Source organism: Alligator mississippiensis, chromosome 9 (genome assembly GCF_030867095.1).
Source record: "Alligator mississippiensis isolate rAllMis1 chromosome 9, rAllMis1, whole genome shotgun sequence".
NCBI lineage: Eukaryota > Metazoa > Chordata > Crocodylia > Alligatoridae > Alligator > Alligator mississippiensis.
The window spans coordinates 8,024,236-8,036,792 of record NC_081832.1 but is presented as its reverse complement, the minus strand read 5'-3'; the positions used below and the strand labels follow the sequence as shown (position 1 = coordinate 8,036,792).

The 12,557-nt window shown below is 41.0% G+C and overlaps 1 protein-coding gene across 1 annotated transcript; it reads left to right on the top strand.

Annotated features, from left to right (window-relative positions):
- Positions 1–745: 745 nt before the first annotated feature.
- Positions 746–11,698, top strand: NELFCD (negative elongation factor complex member C/D). Its single transcript, XM_014609572.3, has 15 exons — positions 746–852; positions 949–1,067; positions 1,251–1,360; positions 3,315–3,424; positions 3,567–3,674; positions 4,203–4,355; positions 5,623–5,753; positions 6,225–6,390; positions 7,061–7,195; positions 7,685–7,824; positions 8,731–8,845; positions 9,587–9,682; positions 9,907–10,047; positions 10,474–10,603; positions 10,819–11,698. Exons 1-15 carry the CDS (start codon positions 748–750, stop codon positions 10,851–10,853), a joined length of 1,794 nt encoding a protein of 597 aa, XP_014465058.2. The 5' UTR covers positions 746–747; the 3' UTR covers positions 10,854–11,698.
- Positions 11,699–12,557: the final 859 nt, after the last annotated feature.

The window sequence follows — 12,557 nt, the reverse complement described above, 5'->3', positions numbered from 1 at the left end:
AGCTGGGAAGAGAGGAGGATTGAGGCATTACTCAGAAACTGGTTTCTTTAAGCTCTGGACCGCGCCTCACCCTGCCAAGCTGCCTGCCCAGAGCCTGCTGCTGTCAATCCCATGCCGTAAGCCAGGGCTGGACACAGGCATGGGCAAACCAGTCAGCTGCCCGGGGCCCGGACAGAAAAGGAGCCTGAAAATGGTCATTTTTAATTCTTATGATCATTATCTCTGCTGAAGGGATAATGATAATTATCAGGGGGCCCATACTAAAACTTGGCTTGGGGCTACCAGGAGTCCAGGTACGGTGCTGCTGTAGGGGAGGTGGCTGCAAGGCAAAAGCCTCAAGTCAGGCTCTTGCCACGAAAAGGCCAATACGCTGCAAACAATGCATTCCCCAGAAAGTCTGGTTGGTGCATTGGATTTGGAGGGATTGGTATGTTGTGGCATTGGCATGTGGTGGTGTCACGGCATTGGCGTGTCGTGTCGTGGACCTGGAGGCCCCGGCGTGGCGTGGCATGGACCTGAAAGCTGCGGTGCGGTGGTGCGTGTTGGCATGCGGTGGCTCTGGAGGTTGTGGTGTGGAGTGGAGTGGCTCGGCAGCGGCGTGTGATAGCCCTGGAGGCCTTGGCACAGTGCGGAGCGTCACAGACCTGGAGGCGGGCCACGCGGAGCCGTGACACGAGCGCGCGACGATCCTGGCGGGAGGCGGAGGGTCAGCTCCGCCCCCTGCGCCGCCGGCCCCGCCCCCTGCGCATGCGCCTTTGCCGCCGCCTTGCTGAGGCGCCAGCGGCCATGGAGGAGCCGGAGTACTTGTCGGGCAGCGCGGCGGAGTGGGGGGACGATGCGGACGGCGGCGCGGTGAGGGGGGCGGGAAGGGGGGAGTGGGAGTGGGAGTGGGGCAGTGAGGGGGCGGGCGGTGTCGGTAACGTTGCGGCTGTGGCCCCCCCCCGGCAGGGGCAGGACGACGAGGACGGCGAGGGCGAGGACGACGCGGAGGTGCAGCAGGAGTGTCTGAGCAAGTTCTCCACGCGCGACTACATCATGGAGCCGTCCATCTTCAACACGCTCAAAAGGTAGGTAGGTGGCGGGCCTGGCACACGGGACATTTATGGCGTGTTTATTCCATGGGACACGCTGTGAATGCGACGTGTGCCGCGTCCCACGGCCCGTCGGGACCTGCCGTCGAATCCCGCCCTTGGTTTCGCGTCGTGTCTGCTCGTGCTCGAGTCATTGCCCCTTTCCCACCCGTCTCCCAGGTATTTCCAAGCCGGCGGCTCCCCCGAGAACGTCATCCAGCTCCTGTCGGAGAACTACACGGCTGTGGCGCAGACCGTGAACCTGCTGGCGGAGTGGCTCATTCAAACGGGTACGGGCAGCGGCGCGACCTCGTCTTGCAGCTTTGGGGGGGTTGGTTTGGGGTTTTTTTGCCAAAATCTCATCGGTTTAACAAAAGAGATCTTCTCTGCTGCGAGTCCTGATGGCCTTTCTCTCGCGGACCTGACGTTGCTCAACTTCTAGCGGGTGCAGAGCTCGTGCCCCAAAAGCCGAGGATGTCAAAGTTGTCGTATAAAAGTCATTACTCTCAATAGATGTAAGTTCTTTTTTTGGGCTCAGAAAATATCGCCTGCTCGTGCCGGGATGCATTTCCATGCTCGTGCGGTGTTGCGAGAGCTGTTTAGCGCAGCGGATCTGCCCCGGCAGTGGGGGGCGCGGGGCGGTGATGTACACTAAAAACACCGTTTCGTTGTAGTACGAAACGTGTTATCAAGTTGAAATGAAAAAAAGTCTAGAGCTTTTTCTAGAACTAAAACGATACCTTTTATTAGACCAGCTGACAAATTGCAAAAAACTTAACTTTTTCTGCAAGCTTTCGGGCTCATGCGCCCTTCATCGGGCTCAGGGAAAGTTCAGGATGGTAAAAAGTCCCCACATGTAGGAAATAAACTTCATTTTTGCATGGAAAACTGTCCCTCTGGGTCCATGAGAGTGTCTTTATAAAGTTGATGCTGTTGTAAACTGAAGTTGTTCCTTTATTTTTATTCCTAGTAACATAAAGAAAAGTTTTTAGTATGAGAGATGCTTTAGAAATACTTGGTGTCTTATAATAGAGTGACTTAATTCACAGTGTAAATATAGCTGCTATATTAATTGGAGTCTGTTTCTGTGGGTCATGTGTAGTTCTCGAAGTACAGTTTTCCTATGTACTGTCCTACTGTTTAGATGGGAATATTTTATTGCTAAGCTTCCTTCGACTCCTGCAAGTCTGCTTCTTCAACTCCATGTGCAGTAATTTTTCTGGACCTTTTTGTTGTTAGCATGAAATTAATGCATAACATTGTTGGAAGTGTTTTAATTTATTAAAGTTGCAGTCAGTTATGTAAACACTACTTGTACTAGCATTTACAATATCGTCAAGGCAAGTGGGCATATAATTGAACCTGGCATATGGGATGATAGTCTTTTGGTTTGTGGCCACATGGGTTTGCACCTGAATATGTCCTCCTTGTCATTAGGCAATGCTGGATATGTATATCACTTTACTAGTAGTGTAAATATCACTGACAGCTTAGTCATCACCTGAGTGGGAAAGACGGGACGAAAAGAGTCAGTGGTGATTCTCAGCCACTCTTTAAGTGTGCACACACCTACACGCAATTCACAAGATAAACCCAGAGATTTCAAATATAAGTTCATAGTACCAAAAATATTCTGATCTGTTGTGAACTTTCTGAGTTTTTTGCAACATAAGAATTGCTCTTTATTTTTCTGTAGTCAAAAAATGAGTGAAACCTAAGAGCTGGTGTTTTCTCAAGGGGTGCCTCGAATCTGCAAAAGTTGGGAATCATTGGTTTAGTGTAACCTGTACACATGTATCTGTGATCTTAAGCACATTGAGTGCATCTTTGTTTTTTGGACAGAGAAATCCTGAATCTTCCTACTCTGATTTATAACATAGTTTGCAATCTCTACTGTGATTTTTTTTTTTTTTTTTTTTTTTTTTTTTTTTATACTTTCTTTCAGTTTCCTTTTGGCAACCCCTTTTCCCAGGGGTTGGCAATGTATGGTGTGTGGGCTGGAACGGGCTTGCAGAGCCATTAGATCTGGCCCATGGAGCTGGGTACTAGGGAGAAGGAGAAGCATCATCTGGGTCAGAAGCACTTGTCTGCCTTCCACCCAAGATGGGTTTATCTTGCCCATTGCTTTAAAAGGTTGCCAACTGCTGCTGCCTTAAAAAGTTTCAGCTCTATGATAAGAGATGGTTGTGAGAAACTTTTTATAGTTGCTGTTAACACCAACAGCTTAAACATGTCTTCTTGCAGGTGTTGAGCCAGTGCAGGTTCAAGAAACTGTGGAAAACCACTTGAAAAGTTTACTTATCAAACACTTTGACCCTCGGAAGGCAGATTCCATATTCACAGAAGAAGGAGAGGTAATGCCTCAAGTACATGTAAAAAATCTTATCTTGAAAGACATTAAGAAATTGATTTCTTGGGATTTTATATATGTTTATGGTGTCCTAAAAAAATCAATCCACAGTATTGCAACTTTCTCTGTTGCTCTGATTGTTGCAGACTCCAGCCTGGCTTGAGCAAATGATAGCACATACTACATGGAGGGATCTTTTTTACAAACTGGCTGAAGCCCATCCAGACTGCTTAATGCTTAATTTTACTGTGAAGGTAAACAATAAATAGCTTGCTATGGAAAAAAATAGTTGCTGATGCTTCCTGTATCATATGCTACCTGTAATCTACCTTATGCCTTTTAGATCTTTGTATTGTATTGTATTGTTTTTTGTTTCAACTGTATTGGTGTGCTTGAAGTGCATATTCGTAATGAGAAATGTGTGACAAATTGTAGGTTGGAAATGTATTTCTTGAAACTTGGTATAGCACAAAGGGAACACAAAGTAATCTTCCTAAATTCTTTTGGGCATTTGTTCCATTTAAATTTTAAGCACTTTAAGTTTCGTTAGAGTTGCTGAAGTAAGTGTGGTTCTCCTGAAATACGACACGCTGACAATAATAGTATATACTATGGTTTATTCACCTGTCCTCGTATCTTTATTTCTAATCATGCCTAGATACAGAATATGATTTCCATGGACATACTCAAGAACTTGTTAAATGTTCCTGTCGTTCCATCTAGGTTTGTTAGGTTTTGCTGAGATACAAAAATTAACTTCTTTTTTTTTTTTTTGTATTTAGCTTATTTCTGATGCTGGGTATCAGGGTGAGATAACTAGTGTGTCAACAGCCTGTCAGCAATTAGAAGTCTTTTCTCGAGTGCTACGTACATCTCTAGCTACAATTTTAGATGGAGGGGAAGACAACCTGGAGAAGAACCTCCCTGAGTTTGCTGTAAGTGCTTTTCTGTCTTTGGTCTAAAGAAATGTTTGTGTTTCCTGGAGTTAGGAGGTGTAAAATCTTCCATTTTAAAATGGTTTTGCAGTCTTTTTTTGTGAGTCAATTCAAAAAGTACCAAAAGTTTTTGTTAAAATTAGCTTTTCTTCTGTCGTGTTCAGTGACTTGGCCAATGGGGGCTGTATGTTCTGCTGCTGAGATGACATTTTCTTAGATGTCTGCACTTTCACACCAAGCTAATACAATTAAGAGGATTTTCAGATCCTTTGTAATTCCATGTCATGATTGGCGCATGCTGTCAAGTAATAGATGGGTATTGTTTCTGGCACAGTGGTTGCACTATACAAAACCCAGAACCACACAGAAAAAGATTTTGTTCTGATGCAGGAGTTCAAGGAGGACCTCTGTTCTTTTGGGGCTGTCCTACCATAGGATTTACAGAATGGATATTGCTTTAAGTTGATTTTAGTCCTCTACAAAATTAGAAGGTGAAATCAGAATATAGGAAAAGGATACAGCTGCTCCAATGCCAAGTATATTAATAGGAAACTGGAATTTGTGCCTGTAGGCCTTCTAGACACCATAGATCAATTGTAGTAAGTACTTATTACATTGACTTTCAGACCCTGTGTTACTATCTAGTTGGCCACCTAGTAGTGAACACAACAAGGTTTTAAAGAACACCCTGGGATGGACTTGCTAATGTTAAACTCAGCTTTAGCCAGACAACTTTTAGTCAGTTTAGGAGCTCTAGGGTGACGCATCTTATATCATTTAAGTGTGTCTAACTGCCTAGAGTGCAGTTTGAGGGGTGGGGAAGAGAGGGAGATCCACAGGTGGCTTTGGATTCTAAAACTGAAGTATCTTCATCCCTTCTACTGAGGATTAAAAGAATTATAGTGGTAGCCACATCAGTGTTGAGTGTGAAGTAATGTGGCGAATGCTATTTTCTACTAAATAGCAGAGCAGACTTAATGAGAGGCATGGTGTACAGCCGTTAAGTCTCCTGGTTCAGTGGATGGGAGAGAGATCCTTCACATTACATAGGAATGGTAGGAAAGTGAAGCAAAGCTCTAAAATTGATTTGTAGTTCCTGGATAGTACTATTGTGTGTTACTTTTCTGCACTGGATTTTTTATTGCATCTCTCTTCCTGCAATGACTTGTTTATTGCTTTTACACTATGACTTGTTTTGTTATAGCAATATAGTTTTAGAAAAGTGACTTCAGCTTGGATGATAACATGGTGATAAATGTGTTCACAGAAAATGGTGTGCCATGGAGAGCATACATATCTCTTTGCTCAGGCAATGATGTCCATATTAGCCCAAGAAGAGCAAGGTGGATCCGCTGTGCGCAGGATTGCTCAGGAGGTTCAGCGATACGCCCATGAAAAGTGAGTCTTTTATTAATTTGCATGTGATCACTTCACTAAGTTCTTTTCACGAAAGTAACTTAAACAGTCTCAGTGTTGCTTATTCTCAATTGAATGTTCATAGCTAAAGAGACTTCTTGGCTTTCTTCATCTGCCTCATGGTAGGATAAAACAGTGTATAGTAAGAATTCCTGTAGTGCAACCAACAAACATACCCTCTACAGAGTGGCAGAAATGTTTTATATCCTGTATGAGGAAGGACTGAATGTTGATGTCTTTATCTTGTAAAAGTTTCTTTTAAAATACCTTGTTCAAATCTTGGAAACAAAAACTTGTTGGTGAAATATAAACACATTTCTATAATTTCCCTGAATATAGAGCTCTGCCTTCAAGGGTTCTCTCTGCACATTAGGTGGCACATGCTGAAAAGCTAATGTGTTTGTTTTATAAGAAAAATAAGATTTTGCGTGTGTGTTTTGTTCTTTTATCAAGAGGCCACGATGCCAGTCAGATCACGCTAGCACTGGGTACTGCAGCATCCTACCCTCGAGCGTGTCAAGCTCTTGGTGCAATGTTGTCCAAAGGTGCTCTGAACCCAGCAGATATCACAGTCCTGTTCAAAATGTTTACCAGCATGGACCCACCTCCAGTAGAACTGGTTTGTAGTTACCTTTTTATACTGTGAAACGTATTTCTGTTGCACCTATTTCATTTACCATTTTGAACCCATAATAGGGGTTTGAGGATCATTTTTAATGCTCTACAAACACCAACTGAAAGATTGGAAGTCCCTGCCAGCACTCAGTTATTCAGCTTGGAGACTCCTCTTGTTTCCTTTTCTTTCTAAAGGACATAAAAATGGGTCAGACTGTTTGTATTGTTTACCTTGTTAGATGTTATGTGTGGGGCTGAATTATTCATTTCAAAACTTGTACCTTTTTGTACCTAATGGGGAAGTTTTGTAAAAATATTGAAGAAGGTGAAGATGGAAAGATTATTAGGACACATTTAAAAAGGGGCTTAATTTTGTGCCTGCAGCCTGTGGCAGGCACACTTACTTGCAAGTACAAATGCTCTTGTTTAGATTTCTTGCTACCTGACTGCATACTGAGTTCTTGGCCCCTTTCCTTGCCTCTCCTCCCTCAGAAGCTGACTTGGGCCTCTTTAAAAAATATAGCCCATTGAATTATCTAGCCCAATCCTCAAGGGCAGTGCATTGTGCCCTATTTTGTGTGTGTACCCAAAATATAAATATTTGTTTGTATGTATGTGTATTTATTTATTGTAAATTAAATCTGTTATGTTAAGTAACTATATTTCCTTTGCAGATTCGAGTACCTGCCTTTCTGGACCTTTTCATGCAGTCACTCTTTAAGCCAGGTGCTAAGATCAATCAAGACCACAAACATAAGTACATTCACATACTGGCATATGCAGCCAGTGTAGTGGAAACATGGAAAAAGGTAAAGTTGGATTGTCTGCTTATATAAGTATTAAAATAAATATATTGAGGAAAATTGAGGCTTATTGGCTAACTGCCATCATTACTTATATTAAATTTGCCTGACCCTGACTTTTTTTAATGTGTTAACTCCTAGCTCAACTGAAATCACTGGAAGCAGTAGGTTTTCAGCACATATGCACCAATAGGTGATGCTTTGAATGTGCTGGACTTTTTTTGCAATTTTTTTTGCAGTTTTATTCCAAAAGGTAATGAGCAAGTCTCTCCGGTGGTAGGTAATCAGTACCCTCCTTTTGGCAGCCATTAGTTTTAATTTAAAAGTCAAACTGATGCTCAACTTTAATAGAAGGGAAACATACTTGTTACTTTTCCATTTGTTGTAATAAACCTATGTGCAAGTCTTCATTCTGACACCTGTGCTAGGTAGTAATTCTTTTCATAAGCACCTGAAGATTTAATCAGATATGCATTCCCTTTAATTTTTTTTCAGAACAAGAGAGTGAGTATAAATAAGGACGAACTCAAGTCAACTTCAAAAGCAATTGAAACTGTTCATAATCTGTGCTGCAATGAGAACAAAGGTGCTTCAGAACTGGTTGCAGAGCTGAGCACCCTATATCAGTGTATCCGGTAAGTAGAAAGTCTATTCCTGAGCAGATATTCTTCACTGGTTAGCAAGAAAGTACACTTTTTTTTTTTTTTTTTTTGTAATACTAACATTTAAAAAGAAGGAAATTAAATGCCTGCAGCTTGAACTGTTTTATACTTCAGCGTTACTTAAGTAACTTAAAAATAACATAAATAGTTTTTCAGTGTTCTGTCTGTCCTTCCTTTTTGAATGATCTAGAGTATATTATATAGAGTAGTTGCGCTGCCACTAATGGAGATCTTTTCCATCCTTACGTGTAGTTCTGGGGAATGTCCTTGTGCATATACATCTGGAAAATTTGCCCAATGACCTTAATTACAAAGTGAAGAGACAGAAACTGAAATACACATTTGTCTCTAATCATATCAACTCTGGCAACCTGTCTGATTATAGTAATGTGCTGTGGAAAATTCTTATTCTTCAGTTAAAAACAGATGATGAATTATTGCCAGGTTACTTGTTTTTCATCAGGTTTCTTTCTTAGCATTGAGATCCTTCTTTCCTTTCTTCTCTAGAAAGTATGAAATAGTTGATAATAAGCAACCTGACCCAACATCTTGGGCCTAACCAAGTTAACATCTAATGACATGGGGAAAGAATCTTTCTGCCCACTCTCATTAAGACTTAACTTATGTGCTGAGGGAGTATCCCTATGAAGGGAAAAGAAATTCTAGTCTGAAAATCTATCTCCTTTTTCTTTCCTACGGGAGTCTGGTTTGAATATTCAGTAGCAGAAATAACGTTTTGTTTGTTTTTCCTAATTGCATTAATTCCAGCATCGGTTGAACTGTGAAACTTTAAGTTGATTTTTAGGGTGGACTAAAAGATCACATTTTAGGAAAGAAAATTTAGACTTAGCTTGTCTAATATGACTTTTTCTTCCTTAGTTTTCCAGTGGTGGCAATGGGTGTATTAAAGTGGGTAGACTGGACTGTCTCAGAACCACGATATTTTCAGCTTCAGACTGATCACACTCCAGTACATCTGGCATTACTGGATGAGGTAAGAGTGTAAGGAAAGTCTCGCAGAATAGCAACAGCAATTTTTTAGGCTTGTGATTGGAATGATTCTAAGGGTTTGATCCAAAAGCCATTGAAAGCTTATGCTGTGTTGTAATCAGGACTCGTGGTAGAGATATTTTTTATTAGACCAACAAGATTTTTGCAAAAAAAAAAAAATTTTTTTTTTTCATTGCAAGCTTTCAGGCACAAGTGCCCTTCATCAGGCATTGGAGAAAAGATTGTAAAAGTTCTCTTGGATAGAAATGAAAGTTCATATTTCATAGGATTTCACAGAGGAGTCAATAGATGGAAAACTTTGCTGGGCAGTCAGTTCATAGCTGGTATGGAGTCTCTTACCTCTTGTGAGGTTCTGTGATGATGCATATTACCTTGAAACAAAGGCAGGAGCAGCATCTCATGTTTCAGGTGGTCACAGTTGCTTTCTGCTTGGGAAAATATGAAGATTTCATTTAAAAAATGTTGTGTTGCATAGCTTACGTGACTGGATATTGGTAAACGTGCAGAGATTATACTAATTTCAGAATTATGAAATAAATTTACAGGAATTTTAATACAGATTTTATTCCACACGCTGAAGGGGTGACTGGCAGCTGTGCATTATCTCATTCCTGAAGAATTTTAACCTTCACCGAATCCATAACTTTGAAAATGAGTATATACCTGTCTTGAATATTCTTTTTAAATTGGAAGAAATGGTGATGTTACGCATTTATATTTGCAGATCAGTACATGCCATCAGCTGCTTCATCCCCAGGTGCTGCAACTTCTTGTTAAGCTCTTTGAAACGGAACACTCGCAACTTGATGTTATGGAACAGGTGATTCTTACAGGATTTGTTCTTTGTGTTGCCCCTTACTGGCCACTTGATTCACAGAAATAGGTCTTGCTGACCTAGCATTCCCAATAGAGACTGCTTCAGGAATATGTCATTACAAAATGTTACCTGTGAGATTAATTTAACGAGGACGAACAAGAATGACACCTTTTCTTAGAGGCAATTCTTACTGAAACACACCGGGATTTTCTCTGTCTTTCTTTCAGCTGGAATTGAAGAAAACTCTTCTGGACAGAATGGTTCACTTACTCAGTCGAGGATATGTCCTACCTGTTGTCAGTTATATCCGCAAGTGTCTGGAGAAGCTAGACACAGACATTTCACTCATTAGATACTTTGTTACTGAGGTCAGCAGCCTGTTAATGTTGGTAATACATTGAAAAGGGACAGAACAACTAAAACATTGAGATGCAGTTTTATTTTTATTAAGGCTAGTTGACTTTCTATAATGTTTTAGGAATAACTTCTGTTTTGTATATAATATATACTGCAAGGCATAAATACCTAAGGTGTTGAGAAGGGTATTTAACATTGGATCCTTAGTAGGACATGGAAAACTGCTTTCAGAGGTCAGAAATTCCCTTAGTGATTCAAATAGATTTTGACTGCAACATCAGCCAATTAATTCTGCCCTTATGGCTAATTCTGCCCTTATGGCTTAGAGATGAGGGGTTATGTGAAAGAATCAAGAGTAGTTTGTTTTATGGGAGGATTAATGTCTCTGTCAAACATCAAACTGGAGCAATAATTTGTGGTTCTTTCTCGCATCTCAGGTGCTTGATGTAATTGCTCCTCCATATACCTCAGACTTTGTACAGCTTTTCCTTCCAATCTTGGAGAACGACAGCATTGCAGGCACTATTAAAACAGAAGGTGAACATGACCCTGTCACTGAGTTTATAGGTAAGAAATGTTTGTTCTTTTTTTACCTGTTCATGTACATACGTGTTAACATTCTGTAAAATCTGTAGTGATACAGCCTTCTTCCCCATGCCTAAGGACAAAGATCAGTGTAGTTCCCTAAACTAACTTACCAAAGTGTTGCAGGCCAGTTACCTAATGCAGACACTTATGATAAGCGTGCCATACTAAATATCTTTCTCTGTTTTCTCTTTAAGCTCACTGCAAATCTAACTTCATTATGGTGAACTAAACATGGAAAAACAAGAATGCACAACACCTTGAATACTGAAGTCACAGATGATGAATTCTTTGCCATAAATTCCACCATTAAAGTTCTATATCTGGGAACAGGTAGCAAACAAAAAAGAAGGGGCAAGAAGTTTTTGATCCATATTCCACAGTAACTGTGAATGTGAGGCCTTTTATTGCATCTTGAAATAAGGGATTCTCCAAAAGTCCAGTAATTCTTCAGGAGATTTTTATTAGGTAAATCAAAATGCCCATCTACACATACACATCCTGAAGAACAAAGAAATGACTAGCTCATGTTTTTAAGGAATATTCTTTCTTGGTTTCTCTTGGAGCTGGTAAAATTTCTTCCATTGATATTGTGTGTAATTAACACCTGAAGAATGGAGACTAGTGCTAAGTAGGGAAACCTCTCTCAGAGGCACTTCTCTGAAATGTGACCCTAAATGCTTCAGGCTCTGATCTTGTGATTTCAGGTGGTGGGGTTGAGTACATAGTTGGCCCTGTCCTGGAGAGAAGCCATGGTGCTTTTTCTTGTTACTGCATTCTCGTTACAGCATCTTTTAAATACTTTCCTTCTGAAACTACATGTCATATGGAACATGTTGAATTGTAGCAATCGGAGTTAATTTTTGTTACTGACAAAAATCCTGTGCGGGAGTGGCCTTGTATAGAAATCTATTTTTTTGGTAATAAATGTTTTTGCATATTACTGGTAAGTGCATTACTGCATCAGAATTGGCACTGTAGTCAAATTATCTGGATGTAAATAAACATTTTTGATACAGCTGAATTTGTTAGCCAGTTTGTAGTGGAGAACAGCAAAATAAACTGAGTTATTTTGTACCACTGCTTTGTCATAGAACTGATTACAAAGTGATAGCTGTGTTAACCCCTGCACTGCCACTTGCCTCCCCACCACCATGTCCAGATTTGGACTGGGAAGCTCCTTGCATTCTGGACCCAGCCCGCAAGGAACTCTGTGATCTGGATCTGACCTGAGGCACAGGTGAGTTTTTGGCACCCCTGAAATGGAAGAAACTGCTGGTTGTGTTCTTGGTCTGCCCTGATCATGCAAAGCAGGGTAGCATACATAGGCAGTCGCCTATGTCACTTTAATCATATACCTTTCCAGAAACTAGAATTAAATCCACAGATGCTCAGTCTCATCATTCTGTCAGTACCAAACTTAGTATCAGGTTATGTGTCTTTTTAGTGGCTGGTCCGCAAAGTATAATTCTACCACCACTTCCACGCTTACTGGTAGCAGAAGTAACCGTTGACCTAAAGGTCTCAACACCATTAATGAACCACTGCAGGGGTCAGTACAGGTCAGCATGATACTATTTAATTTACTTAAAATAGTAAGGGACTACCAGGCTTTCCCAAGCTGGGAAGTGGCATACCTGGAGTTGCCTGTACAACCTCTTGTGTGCGTGAGTTCTAGTAAGCAGTCAGAAAGGCTGATGGTTCATATGCACAAGGAGGGTCAGCAGGAAGTTGCAGAAGGAATTCAGTCCTCGCATTTCCTAATCTTTTTTGACCAACTTTATTCTATAATATCTTCTGGAACAGGAGAGAGGGGCCAAATTCAGAGAGAGTTTGTAGAACTTCTTACTCTAATGCTTTATTTTATCTATAATGCCCTACTTTTTGTTCCAATATAGATTTTAGTCGTTATGCTGGCTTCTGTATTTTGCCTAGC